Source organism: Microtus ochrogaster, unplaced genomic scaffold (assembly GCF_000317375.1).
Source record: "Microtus ochrogaster isolate Prairie Vole_2 unplaced genomic scaffold, MicOch1.0 UNK1, whole genome shotgun sequence".
Lineage (NCBI taxonomy): Eukaryota > Metazoa > Chordata > Mammalia > Rodentia > Cricetidae > Microtus > Microtus ochrogaster.
In genome coordinates this window covers 41,331,454-41,348,444 of record NW_004949099.1, presented here as the reverse complement: position 1 = coordinate 41,348,444, position 16,991 = coordinate 41,331,454, and the positions used below count along the sequence as shown (strand labels likewise).

Here is a 16,991-nt window from a genome sequence, read left to right as displayed (position 1 = left end):
TCTCAGGCTCTCCTGCCACACCTGGTGTCTGCTCACTGCTTTCTTCACCCCATTGGGAGCATCACTGAGTTGGGTCCAGTCCTCATGTCCTGTCTTCTTTTCTCTTCTCGTCCCTCTGTCCATGTTGATTCAGTCTGTACTCAGATTCTCCTAGTTGTTGCCTGAAATACCGCAGTTGCTTCTTACCTGGCTCCCAGAGATTCTCAAAGCATCTCTCTCACCATGTTATTTCCGGGCTTGAAATGTTCTCTGGCCTCGTGGTGCCCTCATGATGCGATCTGAGCCCTGCAGCAGATCTGCAGGGCTCCTGAGCCTCAGCTCCTGTGTTCCCTGGTCCTGTCCACTGTGCTCCCTACTCTGCCTCTGGACAGTGGCTAGATTGCTCCTCTTGGGCCATGGTTCCTCCTACGTGGCCCTCCCAGGTTAGGTGCCCTCTGTTTGTCCACCCAGGGCTCAGCAGACCTCTGTCCAGCAAGGATGTTCTTCACTGCTATGTCTGTGTCCCTGCAGTTGGTATCTGCATATCCTTGTGGGTTTTCTTTACTGTGTACACAGCAGTTCCTGGGTGCCCTTGTGCTGCAGTAAGGAAGGGAAGAAAGATTTGGCAGCTGCACTAAGCATGAGCTGGTGTGTTCAGCGTGGCTGGCCACTCTTCTGGACTGTTTTTTCTTTTCTTGTCTTCCTTTTGAGTTCACTGCTTCTGCTTGGGGTACTAGTGGCCACCAGGTTTCCAGAAAACCTGATTCATGAAGACTTTGTCTCTAACGTGGCCCCCTCTGTCCCACTTTTCTTTCACAATGAAGAAGGAATAAAAAGCTGTCAAACTCAGTGGTAAAGAGCCTGCTTAGAGTACTGTCAGCATCAAAACCACAGTTCTCATCTTAAATGGAATAAGAGTTAGTTTATTCTGAGCCAGGCGGTGGTGGTGCACGCCTTTAATCCCAGCACTCGGGAGGCAGAGGCAGGTGGATCTCTGTGAGTCCGAGACCAGCCTGATCTACAAGAGCTAGTTCCAGGACAGGCTCCAAAGCTGCAGAGAAACCCTTTCTCAAAAAACCATAAATAAATGAAAGAGAGAGAGAGAGAGAGAGAGAGAGAGAGAGAGAGAGAGAGAGAGAGAGAGATATATTATTGTGTTAGTTTATTGTGCGTGACATTGGCCTGGGAACACAGATTTAGGTTACCTCAAATTCTGTGTTTTTCTGTAGAAATGATTTCACAGGGTTTTCATAGTTTCACTGAACAAAAAAAGTCTTAAATCAAGGCAACTTTAAAATAAGCTGGTGGGTACACCAGAGCAGGCACAGCGAGATGGGAGAGCTCTTCTATAGGTCCAGGATGCTGTGTGATGACATTCCTAGCTCTTGGATTGGCAGATGCTCGTGTTCTGCTGAGTTAATAGCTTCTAAGAAGTTTCTGTTTATTATCCGAGGTGTTAGTTCAGCTACAGAGCGAGTCAAGGCATGGCTGTCCCAGAAGGCTCACTCTAGCCAAGATAAAGTAATTAGCCTCTGAACCTATACATTTCCGGTCTCTCCACAGTACTGAAATTCCAATCGGTCCATCAGTCTCTGCAGACCCAGAAACTCCTTCTAGGAGTTTCTGTTTATAGCCAGACAAGCTTCTTTTCAGGAATTTTCATTCACATTCCTTGCTCCAGGCAGGGTTCCATCTCCAGTATTACCAGGAAAAAAAAAAAGATTGCAAAGCTGACAGCTTCCCAGTCCCATTTAATTCAACCACTGACTTGCCTTAATTCAGGAATAGAATCCACCCTGTTAGCCTGCCTCGCAGGCTGACTACAGAGCCTCATTTCCAACCACCAGTTCAGACCTGCTCATCAGTGAAGTTGAGGCTTTCCAGATTCCCTCAGCTGGTTCTCAGCTCCCTCGCCCCCTGCCCCCACCCCCATCCCCCACTTACCTTTGATGCTTCCCAATTTGGGGTACCCGTTCCCCATCTTCACTAAGAACTTGTCACTTAAACTTCAAGATTTCCTTTAGCCTCACCTTGGTTAGCCTCAGGGGCACCAAGAAGTCTTCTCTGGTGCCAGGGGCACGCTCTTATCTGTGCTGGTCTAGGCCTGTGTTAGAACCCTATTCATAGGTGGTGTACTATGGGTTTAAGGCAACCGTGGGCCTTCCAGGAAGCTTCCTGCTCCCTGAGCCTCGATTATTGTGCTGGTTGGTTCCGCTGGCTTTCTTCCTGCCTGGACTAGAAATTGCCCCAGGGCGAGAGTCCTGCAGTGCCTGCTCTGGCAGCTTTCCAGGCAACCTGGGCTGTGCAGAATCCATCTGCCCCAAGCAAGGGCCTGTGCAGAAGCCTGGGATCACTGAGCCAGATCATTCACAGGCCCTGTCCTGCCGCCGGGCACACTTCACTGGTTTTCTCCAGTCCTCACTGAGGACACCGGCAAGGAGGGCAAGTAGGGGCAGGTTCCACGTGTCTCTCTCCCTTCACACAGGCTTTGAGTCTCCTGCAGGACCCACCCCGTCGCCCTCAGCACCGCCAGCCTCCCCATGGCAAGGCCGCAGTGTGGCCAGTTCCAAGCTCTGGATGTTGGAGTTCTCTGCTTTCCTGGAGCGCCAGCAAGATCCTGACACAGTATGTCTCCCATGTCCAACGGTCTTATTCCAAGAGAGACCATCCCAACCTCAGAGGCTCTGCCACTGCTGTAGGTCCCTTATCTTGAAGGACCAGAATAGGTCCCAATCCCACAGGCCCTGTCCTCAAAGTAGGCCTCAAATCTTGGGAAGCTTGCTGTCCCAAATCAATGGGTTCCCACCCCTGGAAATCCTGCCTCCATAGTAGCTCGTCAGGCCCAGAGGTCTAACCTTCCACCGTGCCTCCCCACACCTTGCTTTCTTTCCTTTCTTCCCCTTCTCCCATCAGGGTTTAATAGATTCCTTGTTCTTTCTTCTCCCCTTGCCCGCCTGCCTCCTCCTCCTTTGCTCTGTTCTTTTCTTTGCTCTCTGCAGGTCTCCCACCTCAACCCTTCTTGACTTCCTTTCTCCCTCTCAGGCCTCTCCCCTGTCTCTTACCTCTCCTCTTAGTCTAGTGTCCTTTCCCCCCAACCCTGCCCCTCCCCCAGCCCTCGGCGCCTTGGCTCTGAGGGGTGCTCAGGAAGCTGAGGAGTCTGTGGTGTGTAGTCCACATCCTCTGGGAAACGAGCCGAGTGCAGCAGGTTGCCCCTGACCCATCTTGTCTCCCCTTTTCCACTGAGGAAACTGAGGCCCAGAGAGAGGCAAAGCGATTTGCCCCAGGTCCTAAGTGAGGCAGGTGGTCCAGCTGTCTCTCTACCTACCCATGGCATCGCGCTCAGGCCGATTGTTCTTCTGCCTACAGTACAGCAAGCACCTGTTTGTGCACATCAGCCAGTCGAGCCCAAGCTACAGTGACCCCTACCTCGAAGCCGTGGACATCCGCCAGATCTATGACAAATTCCCAGAGAAGAAGGGGGGCCTCAAGGAGCTATTTGAACGGGGGCCCTCGAACGCCTTCTTCCTTGTGAAGTTCTGGGTAAGTCCTGGGCCTCTTCTTCCTTCCCTCAGCGCACTGAGATGGTGGAGAAGCTGGGAGGAAAGGAGGACATCACGCTGTGGGGGAGGTGAGGACACGGGGTGGCAGGGAACACACACCAGAGGCCACTGCTGGTGGGAGCCGAGTGCCAGAACGTAGCCGTGAGAGCATAGAGCCATAGAGCAGCGGGGGATGATGGGAGACCTGTGTTTCGTTTCTTCCTCCCTCTGCCTACTCTCCTGTCTTCTTTCCCTTTCTCTCTGTGCTGGCGATACACAGCATGGCCTACAGCATGGCCTGCAGCATACTGTGGTAGAACCTTCCTGAATCCCACCTAACCCAAGAGGCTTTTTGTCTGATGGTTTCTGTGGCAGCGTCCCGATCAGGAACTGGGGTCTTAAGGAGGTGGTCGTGTTGGGAGGAAACCTGAGGGATGGGAGAAGAGTCCACATGGAGCTGTTGGTTCTGGGTCTGACGCTGGCCCCCATCTGGTTTTCCAGCTGTGAATTTGCTTGGGCTGTGCAGAGGTTTGAAAAGAGGAGTGTAGCTAAGGATGGCAGCTGCCATAGCCCAGGCCACCCAAAAGGAAACACCCATGTCTGTCTCTAAGGGTCCTGTCTACAGACTTGACCTCTGCCGCCGTCCTCAGTGAATATTGGGTGCCTAGAGCCAATTTATAAGGCGCTATCCTCTGAGACTAGAAGGGGCAGGGCTGCCCTCACAGCTTCTTTCCAGGGCCTAGGACACCCAGAAAGGACATACGGGGGGACCAGGCTGATGGATGATAAGGGCGGAACGTTCTTCATGCATCTGACTGAACTTCAGACATGGAACTTTTTCCATATCTTCTTCCAGACCTGGGAGGCCAAGGCTGAAGTCTTCCTGCTCCCTCTGGCTTCCGCTAACTCCAGAGGACCACCTGGGTGTTTTTCTTTCATTTATTTAGTTAGCAATGCTGGAGTACCCTCCACTTAGCTGATTGTTTTTTGATTTCGTAGCACTGGGGTTGGAGCCTTAGGATCTCAGCTTTATTTATTTTTTTTTAATATTTATTTATTTATTTATTATGTATACAATATTCTGTCTGTATGCCTGAAGGCCAGAAGAGGGCGCCAGATCTCATTACAGATGGTTGTGAGCCACCATGTGGTTGCTGGGAATTGAACTCAGGACCTTTGGAAGAGCAGGCAATGCTCTTAACCACTGAGCCATCTCTCCAGCCCCCTCAGCTTTATTTTGTTTTGTTTTTCGAGGCAGGGTTTCTCTGTGGCTTTGGAGCCTGTCCTGGAACTAGCTCTTGTAGACCAGGCTGGTCTCGAACTCACAGAGATCCGCTTGCCTCTGCCTCCCGAGTGCTGGGATTCAAGGCCTGTGCCACCATCGCCCGGCTAAGATCTCAGCTTTGGCTGATGAATGTTCTACCATCGAGCCACACCCCAGTCCCACAGTGCCCCTCTTTCTATCTCCACCAAGATTGTCTCAGCCTACTTTGCTCCCAAGCCTCTTGGTAATCTGGAAGCTTCTTGTTCTGGAAAGAGAATGTTGACAGTAAACGTGTACACAGTATTCCAGCTGGCTTACGGGCCCTACCTAGGAATGCCTACCCCAGCCCTGCTCTCCCTTCCTGAGTTCCTGGCTCTCTGCAGAAGATTCATTGACTTTAAATAAGTGTGTTCATACTTATGTTATTAATTTTAATGATTCCTTTTTAATTTTATAGTTTTGTGTTCATTAGTGTTTTGCCTACATGTATGTCAGGTATCAGATTCACTGAAACTGAAGTGACAGACAGTTGTGAGCTGCCACGTGGGTGCTGGGAGTTAAACCAGGGTCCTCTGAAAGAGCAGTCAGTGTTCCTAACCTCTGAGCCATCTCTCCAGACTCCAAGAGTCTTTAATAATGAAAAATATCCGATTCTTGTGTTAATGTCTTCCTAAGTCCCAGACTGGTAAATTGTAATTTTCTTTTAGTTTTTTTTAAAGATTATTTACTTATTTTTCCAGGTATATTGCATATATGAGCACTCTATCTGCGTATACACCTGCATGCCAGAAAGAGGGCATTGGATTCTATTATAGCTGGTCATGAGCCACCATGTTGTTGTGGGGAATTGAACTCAGGACCTCTAGAAGAGCAGCCAGTGTTTTTAACTGCTGAGCCATCTTTCCAGCTCCTAGGCTTCTTTTAGATTTTATATCCTGTGTTAGTAAACATTTAGGTTGCTGTATCTTAACTGTCATAACTAATGCATTCTAAAATAAAAACCATCCATGTTATATCGCTTTCCCTTCACCTCAATCTACCCACATGGAATGAGTTAGCCATGTAGTGTTTGAATTTTGTTTGACAATGTAGATTGGTCACCAACGAGACAAAGATTGTATTATGACTACATTTCCTTTATTATGTACCTTTTCTTTTCCCTGTAAGTGGATTTCTGTATATAAATTGAATATTTTTAGATGAAGTTATTCTTAAATTTTACATATTGCTCCATAAGACACCACATGAAACAGAGAGGAAATGGTCTTTTTGAATACTTCTAGCTGTTATCTGTAGCATGAATTCTACTTGTTCTCAATAAAAACCCGGAGTCAGATATTAGGGGTGAAAGCTGAAAGATCAGAGAAGCAGAGCAGCCAGCCACTAGAGAGACCTTTTACCTCTACCATTGCTCAGACCAAAGGGGTGATCCTGTCCTCAGACCACATCCTCTGACTGACTGCTTCAGACTGCATCTCCAGAGTGCACTGAGCCCCTGTCTCCTCCTGCTCCTCTCTCTGCCCAGCCACATCCCTTCCTGCCTCCCTTTGTGTGAGCTCTGTTTCTCTTTTAGACAGATTCATTCTTGTGTAGCCCAGGGTGGCCTTGAACTCACAGAGTCCTGGGATTAAAGGCGTGTGCCATCAGTCCCTGCCCTGTTTGTCTTAGCTCTGCACTCTGACCTTTAGACAAGCTTTATTTGTTTAGATACAAACAACAGTTATCTTATTAGTCCCTTCTTCCCCTTGGAGATCTTTTTCCTGGGAACCTCAATTCCCTGCTCCTGAGTAAAACGGTAGTTACGTAGTTGTCAGCCTGAGCCTCTCTGGGATCCCTTATTGGCGTACCGGACTCATTTGTTTGGAACACATGCTAAAGAAAGATCCAAGAAAAAAAAACCCACAAGGCCTATGTCTTCAGGTTTCTGTTACTTTTATAATCACCATGGCCAAAAGCAATTTGGGGAAGAAGGAGTTTATTTCTTCTTAGGGCTTGTCCTTCATCTGGGGAACTCAGGCAGCAACTGTTGCAGAGGCCTTGGAGGAGTGCTGGCTGTACTGTTCTCCCAGCCTGCCTTCCTATGGCATTTAGGACTCAAGTCGAGGGATGGTGTGTCCCGTGTCCCCCCCCCCCCCCCCGCAGTGGGCTGGGCCCTCCACATCAGTCAACAATGCACTACAGGCTTGGCTACAGTCCAGTCTTAAGGAATTTTCTCAGCTGAGGTTCCCGCTTACCAAATGACTTTAGCTCGCGTTAAGTGAACACAAAACTGGCCAGCATAGGCTATAAATGCCTCTCTAACTGTTTGAAGTGTGTATGGGGGGGGATAGGGGGAGAGGCGCTTATATATGATAGAAAATGTAAATCAAAGACTATTTTCTCTGTTTTTTTGCTTGGTGCTAGGTATTGAACGCATGAGTTTTACACGTTAGAGGAGTACTTTCTGGCCAAACACACACATTCATGGAGACAGGGTCTTGGTGTATAGCTCAGACTGATCTAGACCTCAGGGTCTTTCTATCTCAACTTCCTGAGTTCTGGGGTTCCAAGTGTCCACCACTACACCTGAAGTAAGTACAGCAGTCATCTGTAAATACATTGCACCCGTCTTCCGGTGTGTGTTTCTGAGCCATTCTGCTTTATGAATTATATGACCTGCTTTTTTTTATTCTCTGGTTTTCATAGTTCCTCGATTTCTGTGTTCTTTCATTTCACCTTGATGATCTCTGGGTAATATTGTCTTACCTCTCTTCTTCAGCTTTGTAGTTGGTAGACAATAACCATAAGATTAGAATCCTTCTATTTGTGAACATTTCCATCTGTTATTTCTTTGACCACGTCTTTCTCTCTTATTTTCTTGAGTCCCCAATACTACCCTACTCCCTGACTCTGTGCTTTTTTTGCTTTTTGGGGGTGGGTGGGGGAGGGCAGGGGAGTCGAAACTGAATCTCACTGTATAGCCTAGGCTATCCCGGAAATCATTATATAGCTCAGGCTGCCCTCAAACTTGTAGTGGTTCTCCCAGGAGCCTGAGTCCTCCTTTGCTGGTGAGAGTCACCAGTGTATTTGTGTGTTGCCTGTCTCTTGTTGGCCTGGAGATCACTGATTAGGCCGAAGAGCCCTAGGGATCCACCTGCCTCTCCCTCCCAAGAGCTGGGATGACAATGAAGCCTGGAGCCTGGCTTTTCTGTGTGGGTTCTGAATTGAGGCTCTCAAGGCAAGCCCCTCCAGTGTCATTTTTATATTTTCCAGTTTATTTGTTTGGTCTCTTTTTTCTAGAGACTTCCTTATTTTATCTTCTACTTTCTAGATTCTTTCAAGGCAAGCCCCTCCAGTGTCATTTTTATATTTTCCAGTTTATTTGTTTGGTCTCTTTTTCTAGAGACTTCCTTATTTTATCTTCTAGTTTCTGGATTAGTTCAGTGTTACATCTAAGGGCAAATTATCCAAAACCCAAAGAGCATCAGTGCATAAGTCAAGTTTTTCTTTTTCTTTTTTTAATATTTATTTATTTATTATGCATACAATATTCTGTCTGTGTGTCTGCCTGCAGGCCAGAAGAGTGCACCAGACCTCATTACAGATGGTTGTGAGCCACCATGTGGTTGCTGGGAATTGAACTCAGGACCTTTGGAAGAGCAGGCAATGCTCTTAACCTCTGAGCCATCTCTCCAGCCCCCATAAGTCAAGTTTTTCATTCGTATAGAGGAAGCCTGGGGTTAGAGCCTCCAGGGATGGTCTTGACTGCTCTGTGATACCCCCGTAGCCTGAGTCCTCCCTCCAAGTCACGTCACCCTCAGTGTACCAGTGTTCGGCAACTGTCCTCAAGGTCATGGCCACTGGAATTCCAGCCATCCTCTCCACATAGCAAGCGTTAGGAAAGAACTCTTTGCTTGCTGTGGGGTCCTTTCGAAAGTCCCGTGCCGTGCGATGTGTATTTATTGGTGTGGCTGTACCTTGCCCGGATGAACCAGGGAAGTGCGAGCTCAGCGGTTTTGCTGGGGCTTCAGTCAGCATCTCTGTGGTATACGGGCAGCCTCTAATTTCTGACATGTTTAGGGGGATCCTGGGTTCCCCTCCAGAGTGAGGTGACTAGTGACTCAGCACCGGCCCAGCTCCCCTTGGGATGTGACTGGAGTCAGAAGGGAGGCTCAGCCGGCAGTGGTATGATGTGTTTAGCAGCGTACTGCCTCGGAGGACTAGACATCCAGCGCCTTCCTCACTGACTGGTAGTTCCCTTTTATTATTTATTTTTTTAAGTCTGGGTATAGGGAGCCCAGGGCCCTGCACGTGCAAGGAGATCCCTGTACTACACGTACTATACATGCTGGGTAAGCCTTGTGTGGCTGAGCCACACCCTAGCGCAGTTGGAGGCAATAGTTTTTATTTTACGAGACGCATTTCGGGTAGGGTTTATCTTAGAATCTCCATTTCACAAACTGGGGAAATTCGTGTTGCAGACAAGGGCTTGGGTCTGAGGCCTGCATTTTGGGTGGGCTTCCATCATTCCTGTGGTCACTCTTGGTATATTCTGGGAAGACTGAAAGGTCATAGGTCACTCATGTCAACTGGTCACATGGGTTCTCATTTGTGAATCTTGCCGAGCCTTCAGTGGTGAATAAAGTTGATAACCTGTCTTCAGAGGAGAAGTTGAGGCATGGTCAGGATAAACAGTTTCACCGAACTTAACCAGACTATAGTCCCAAACAGTGTGGCTCCAGAGTCAGGCCACCCGACCTGATAACAGAATGCCCCCAGGCACAGATATGCTGCTCATCCCTGGCCAGGGGAAAGGTTCTGGATTTCTCTCTAAAGGCTCCGAGGAATGCCGGTTGATAGCAGAGAGGAAGGCAGACTTAGCTCTGACTATTTACTCCCAGAGGAGAGCACCTGGGCTCTTTTTCTAGCTCTTGACCAGTCTCCCAGGAAATATGATAGTCTTCCTTCCAGGAGGAAGTAAAACTTGAGTCTCCTTCGACCTCCTTACCGGGCCCCTTTACTCCTTTGCCTTCCCTTAGGGAACACTGGTGGGGAACTGGGAACTGTCCCAGGGGACAGCTGGGACACCGGCGGTTGGACTGGGCTGGTCTGCAGACTTGCTTGGTCATGGCTGTGCAAACAGCCCGTGTTGTCATTGCCTTAGAACAGCACAGACTCTGGGGAGTTCCACAGTGGGCCTTGGACTCAGGGCAGTGTGGACTTTCCAGGAGCACAGTGGACATTAGGAGAGCCCTCACAGTGTGTCAGGTCAGCTGACTTTGGGGCCCAGCTGTCCCGAAGGGATGCAGGCACTCCCCTTGAGAGCTGGATCCTGAGGGAGTCTTGGCTTCTGTGTGCCTCTGTTTTTCCAGCTTAAAGATCAGCAGTTGTTCTTGTGGGCTCCAATCTGGGGGCTCAGGTGCCACCTTGCCCTTCCTCTTCTCACTGCAACCCGAGCACAGTCACCGTAGGGAGGCTGAGCTGAACCCAGAAGAGGGGGCATGGGAGGCCAGGGCAGCTTAGCAGCCATCCTCGTCTGTCCTCATGTGCCAGGGGCTCAAAGGCAGAGAAATGTAGTGAGGGACATTTGCTAATAGTGTGAATCAGTCATGGGCAGTCCCCTGTCCCGCTCCCTCCTCCTACCACTGTCTGCTGTGGACTCTTAGGAAGGAAACCTGTCCAGGCAAGAAAGTTGCCTATCTCACAGCCAGCCTTCCTCCTCCTCCTCCTTTGTTTGCCTAGTCTGCTTCCCGGGTGCTGGGGAGCTGATGAGAACCTGTCTAGAGCAGAGGCCACTTTGTTTTCCTCTGTCCAAGCTGCTGCCTCCCCCCACCCCCTGAGAGTGTCTGTTCACACCGAGGGGCTGTGGTGGTGGTCCTGCAGCGTGTCTGGGCTTGTCCCCAGTGCAGATGGCAGCAAGGTGCAGCAAAGGAGGAGGTGGAGCCCTTAAGGCCCAGTTCTGAGAGCAGTCCCACTGAAGTAAGGGCTGAGATATGTAAACCCCATCCCCCAGAACCTCGTGAAAACTAACAGAGGCTGCTTGTCCTGGACAGGGAAAGGGACACCAGTCTGCACACTGGGTGGAGCTGGGTAACAGGACAATTCCCTAGGCCTTTCTGCCATCCAGTCCTCCGTTCTCCTCTGGGCCCGACATTCCTCCCAGACAAATACCAGCACACGACAGTCAAGGCTGCTCATTTGTCAGTCACTTGATCCCTCACACCTGTCCCAAGCCCAGCCCACGAGCTGCCCACCCCCATGAACCAGCTATGAATAGGGCGGGTGAGGGGTGGGGTGTTCAGAAGGTTGCTCACTGAGAGGGACAGCTGTCCTGGATTACAGCTGCTTTGGAAGGTGCTGGTGGAGCCAGATGGACCCTGGAACCCAAGGTCTAGCTGAGATACCGTGGGATGGTCCTCTGTGTCGCCTTGGCCACCTCTCCCAGATCTGTGCATCACGGGCCCAGGGCTGATTCTAGGGTGACGTTGGATTCCCATCCTTCTCGATAATCTTGCTTTTTCATTAGAGCATACAGATATTCCTTAGCCTCTTTCTGTTCTACAGTCCCCAGAAATGCGGGGCTGTGGTTGGATGAATGTTTCTTCTGTTTTTGTTTGTTTATTTGTTTTGTTTTTCGGGACAGGGTTACTCTGTGTTGCCCTGACTGTTCTGAACTCACATATCTGCCTGCCTCTGCCTCCTGGGTGCTGGGAGCCGTGGCGTGGGCCACCACTGCCTGGCTATGTGTGGGTGTTTTAAAGGGGTCCTAGGATGGGAAGTAACGGCTGAAGAGCCGGGGTGTATTTGAGATGGGGGGCTCACGGCGGGGTCCGGAACTCAGGAGTGAGTAACCCTGATGTACCCAGGGATGTGACCCCTCTATCAGCACCTCCCAGAGCTGAGAAGTGGAGCTGCTACATGCAATCTTTCCTGAAAGGCCAGGTGTGCCAGGCACCTAGTGAGGTTTGCCAAGGACAAGGTTCTTGCACCCTATGGACCTTTGCCTAGGCAAGCCACACAGGCATGGGGTGCAGACACAGGAGGCTGCCTTTGTGTGTGGCCTGAGGAGCTCTCTGGTATCGGGTGTTGCCAGTGTGGTGCAGAGAGAGGTCTTGTAAGTGTTATGTCCACTGACATTTATTAGTTCATTTGGCTTATATAAGAGGAGAAAAAAATAGTTTTCGTGATTACATTGCTTAGGGTAAAGTTAAGGAATAAAAGTGAATTGATGTCAAAGATTCAAAGATAGCACAAAGGCCAGCAGATGTCTCAGTTAGGAAGGGTGCTTGGCAATAATCTGATGACCTGAGTTCAACTCCTGGAACACAATATTGGAGGGAGAAAATGGACTCATGCAAGTTGTCCTCTGAGCTCTGCGTGCACAACCCTCACGCATGCACACACACACACAAAACAAACAAACACTTTTACAAAGTGTCATGGAAGGATGCACAAGTTAGGTGGATGCCAGTGATCCTGCTGCTTAGGGGGCTGGAGCAGAAGGAATGACGGTGGAGGTCAGCCTGGGCTACATGACAAGATCTCGGCTCAAAGACACCATGAGGGTAGGGAGGGTCTGTGTGGTTAATGGCCACTGCGTTCATCATCTGAGTATTGTCACTTTATAATGCCCTGACCTCATCCCCCAGTGCCTCCACCTTTCCAGACAGTTGGGTCTCATGACAATGTTTTCAGACCAGTCTGACGAAGTGGCCCTCTAGGAAGGTCATATGACAGAGAAAGTGGGAGAAAATCTGGGCTCAGGTCCTTGTTCACCTCATTTGTCAGAGGAAGACCTTGGACCATGGCTGACCCACGTCCTCCAGGACTCACAGGTGCTCCTCTCCCGCCCCGCCCCACCCCCAGCTGCCCTCCTCCACAGGATTGTGGCTGCGGCAGGGTGGGGAGACAGAAAGCCATCCTGGGTTGAGAAAGGAGAGTGTTTAGAAAGAGGGATTGTTTGTCTCAGAGGCTAAACATTGGCTAGGATGCTGTTGTAATTGTTGCTTTGTTTTTCCTTCCTCCCAAAGAATGGCTCCATTTGAGCCATGCACAGTCAACTAAGATATTCTAAAAAACATTTCTTCATTTCATTCCATAATTGCTTCCTCACTCAGCGTGCTGTGTTCATCCATCGTGGTAAAGGCTGGTCATTCTCAGTAGTGTGTGCCTGGCTCTCAAAGGCGCCTACACTACACGTCTTCCCTGCCACATGAATTAGTTACAGGGTAATTAACACTTCCTTGTCAGTTTACACAAAGATTTTGCTGTTGAAAGGAAGAGGCAAAGCAGAGAAAACTAGTGCTAGAGTGCCACCTAGCGGCCACGAGTAAGACTGCTTGTCACTTGTGCTTAAATCTGCAGAAGAGTTGTGGGGTCTCAGAACCCACATTGTGATTGGCAGCTCACACTGCATTCTGGTCCACGTGGCAGTTACCTCTGCATTCTGTGGTCGATGAAGAAGCGCCCCCCCCATAAGAATCAGACTTCTGGCCAGTTGCAGTAGCATACGCCTTCAGTCCTAGCGTTTGGGAGGCAGAGGCAGGCTGGTCTACAGGATGAGTTCCAGGACAGTCAGACCTACATAGTGAGACCTGTCTCAAAATAAATCAGTCTGCTGTCTGTCATCTGTAGGGAAATGGATAGAGTTAGAGGTCATCACGTCAAGCAAATCAGGCCAGCCCAGCCAGGTAAATACATGTTTATATATACATATATAATAAATTAATTAAAAAAATAATTCCTTAAAATCAGAACGATTAGGGCCGCAAGATGACTTGGAAAGTATATGCACCTGCTTCCGTGCCTGACGACCTGGACCTGAGTTCAGTCTCTAGGATCCATACAGCGGAAGGAGGAAATTGGTACCCAAAAGTTGTCCTTTGGTTCCACATGCTTCCTCTGGCATGGGTGTACTTATACACCTAAAATAAATAAATATAAAACACACCCCAAAACAGCAGAACACCCCAAATCAAAAAGCTGAGAGGTATCTTTCTGGGAATGTTTACCAAGTTCAGCCACATAGGCACTCAGAGGACACTGTTGCCATGATCTCTGGTGATCCAGCTACCCTTTGAGTTAGCAGCAAAACTTGCCACCACCCACTGTTTGCTGGGTTTGCCAGTGTACGAATGCATGAGTTGCATACAGGGGCATGGGGTTCCAGAACAACCCGTGAGGCCACACAATGTATGGAAGGGTTGGGTTCTCTGAGAGGCATCCCTGTGCACGCTACACGTGGAGGGGGTCTGAGTTGCAGTAGAAGCCCCAGGACATTGATGATGGTGGCGATGTGGGGTGTCTCTGAAGAAAGCTGCAGGTACCCAGTAGAGCCAGCTCACGGGGGAGGCCATAGCTGCAAATGGCAGAGCCATAGGGGTTGGAACGCCCAAGCTCTTGGAGTACAGATGTCACTGTAAGCCCTGGATACCAGATAAGGAGCCACAGAATTTCCTATTTACTTTGTTGAGTTGATTTTAACGTGTATCTCCGTGTATAGGTGAGCACACTTGTACAGATGCCCACAGAGGCCAGAAGAGAACATAAGAGAGCGCGAGCTGCCCAGCGTGGGGGCTGGGGGCTAAGTGCAGGTTCTGTGTAAGAGCAGCCAGTGCTCTTAACGGTTGCGTCCTTGTCTTTCCAGTGCCTGAGTTTCTTGCTGCTCTGCTTTGCTTCCGACATGGGAACGTTTACTCAGTTCTAGGATGAATGGGAAGTAGGCAGTTTTCCTACTGATTTTGCAGGGTTCATAGCTCAGATTGCCTGAGAAGAGACGTTGCACTCTGGACACGTCTGACTATATGTTATTGTATTAGAAGATGGACACGAACCTTTCTGGACCAGGGGTATGCTTTGAATCTGCAGTGTCTCCCACAGACTTGCCTTTGGAATGCTTATTTCTAGCTCGTGGCTCTGTTTTGAAGGCTGCAGAGCTTTTAAGAGTTGTGGTCTTACTGCTGGAAATAAGACACTAGTGGCAAGTCCTTGAAGGTTATACCCACTCCTAGTTTTGGCTCATGTTCTCTGCTTCCCTTCCCATCCCATGTGAACAGCCACTATCTCGTGGTCTTAGCGTCAGGATGGGATTGTTTTGCTGTGTCTTCCCTGCTAGGAGGGAACAGGACAGCCAAGATAAACCTTCCTTAGATTGTTTGTGTGTGGTATTTAGTCACAGTGACTCTAAAGTAATTAATGCCATATCCAACCAAGAACTAATTGCCTGGCTCCCATGTGGACAGCTGTGAACTCGTTTCTCATTGTTTGGGAAACAACCAGACTTACACTGAGCCTGGATGTGGGGGATGGCAGAGGGTTTCCTATGCTTGCTGGGTACCGTGTTCTTTCTTTCTTCTTTTTCTTTCTCTTTGATCCTTCCAGGCCAACAGCCGGCTCTCCCACTGAGCTGTACCCAAGTCCTGTCCCCATTCTTTTCAAGTCCTCTTCTCTTGTCCAAGATGAAGGGATTGGTATCAGCCCAAGATATCTCAAGACCAAGTTCTCAGCACAAAGGAGATTTATTTTCCCCAGGAACACAAAGGGCAGGGAATAAGAGACAAAGACAGGAGATAGAGGAAGTGGGAGAAGGGGAAGGAAACAAGGGAGAGGGGAGGGGGAAGGGATATTTTTTTCCTGGAGAACAGATCCTGCCTCTGGAGAGAGAGGAGGCAGAGGAGACTGCCCCCGTAGGCGAAAGACAGCTAATGAAGGGAAAGGGGGAAACCTAGTGTTAGGATGAGGTGTTAATTAGGACAGGTTAATTAGGGCAGCCGTGAGCGGACTTCAGATTGCTGTCCTTTAATACTTTGACAGCTGGACCTTGGTCCTCAGCCTCAGGAGGAGGAAGTAGCCAAATAGGGAATAGACCTTGGGGATAGCCTTCAGGACGTAATCTAATGATTTTTAGCAGTGCAGAGGGAATGGGGGAGAAGGGCAAAGCCTGCAAGAGCCATGTTTGTCACACTGAGGCCAGCTAGAGTCCCTTCACCAGAACCTGCACCGTGACCCCTGAACACGACCACATCTTCCTGTTTCTCCGGCAGGCAGACCTCAATACTAACATCGACGATGAGGGCAGCACCTTCTATGGGGTGTCCAGCCAGTACGAGAGCCTGGACAACATGATCATTACTTGTTCTACTAAGGTCTGCTCCTTCGGCAAGCAAGTGGTGGAGAAAGTTGAGGTAGGAGGCCACCCAGTGGGTGAGCAGCGAAGGGGGTGGCCTGCGTGCCCCGTTTCCCTGGAGCTCCCCTGCCCAGGTGCAGGATTGCTGAGGGTGGGGGCCCTATGCACCTCCTTTACCTTCAGGAAGTACGTGTTTTGGGTTGGGTGTGAAGTGTCTAATAAGTTACTGAGTTGTGTCTAATAAGTTACTGATTTAGTTGTCAATCCTGTGCCTCGGAGTCCTGGCTTGATTTTCTGGTCAGGATCCCTTTCAAGCCTTCCTTACAAGCATCCCACACCTTCTAGAGCAGGACCAACGCACAGGCTAGCCCAAGGATTTCTCCCTAATCCATCTGTGTCTTTGACAGCTGGGCCAGGGAGGGGGATAGGAATGGCCTTCCTCGGTCACACAGCTCTCTAGAGGCAGAGGCAGGATGTTCAGGGTCTGTTCGCTTCATTTTTTACTGCATGAATGTGGAGTTTGTGGAGTCTCCAGGTGTTTGGGTATCTGCTAGGCGAGTTCTCTACCATCGAGCTATACAGCCCTTTGCCTCCACAACCCCCCATTTTGAGACAGTCTTTAGATTCCCCCTTCCCAGGCAGCCCAGCAGTGCACAGCTTTTTAGTTTTGGAGTGCCTTGGAGACCTTACACTTGGGCAGAATTCTCTGCCTCTCCGCCACTCATCCTGTCAAAGGCAGGCAGTGAGCACAAGCTAAGAGGACCTGGGTTTGATCCCTGTACCTCCCCTGAGCCCCATTTCCTGTTCTGTTAACAGTCCCCACTTTTCTCTAAGGAAATTACTGGGTTTTCACCACCCCCTGATCCCAATAGCTGTGACAGTCTGGTCTTATCATGTAATGAGAATGACAAAATGACCCTAAAGCCTGCATGCACCCCAGGGTACCAGTGGCCCTTAAGTCTGTGACCCTGTGTGTGCTAACACTGCATGATGTCAGCCTGGTCACATGTAGGTCTGAACTGATGGTGTCCTCTCTACCTGGGGTTGACAGCCACTCATGCCCGGCAGGACCTGGGAATGGAGCTTTGCTTCTGGGTCCCAACCC

General features: G+C 49.7%; 1 protein-coding gene across 1 annotated transcript in view; it reads left to right on the top strand.

The window, feature by feature from the left end:
* Tead4 (TEA domain transcription factor 4) overlaps nucleotides 1-16,991 on the top strand; it is an 81,370-nt gene that overhangs the window by 59,242 nt on the left and 5,137 nt on the right. Inside the window, exons 10-12 of the mRNA XM_026788071.1 lie at nucleotides 2,465-2,604; nucleotides 3,346-3,519; nucleotides 15,804-15,944. Coding sequence (XP_026643872.1) covers nucleotides 2,465-2,604; nucleotides 3,346-3,519; nucleotides 15,804-15,944 — 455 coding nt within the window. The remainder of the gene's footprint in view (nucleotides 1-2,464; nucleotides 2,605-3,345; nucleotides 3,520-15,803; nucleotides 15,945-16,991) is intronic.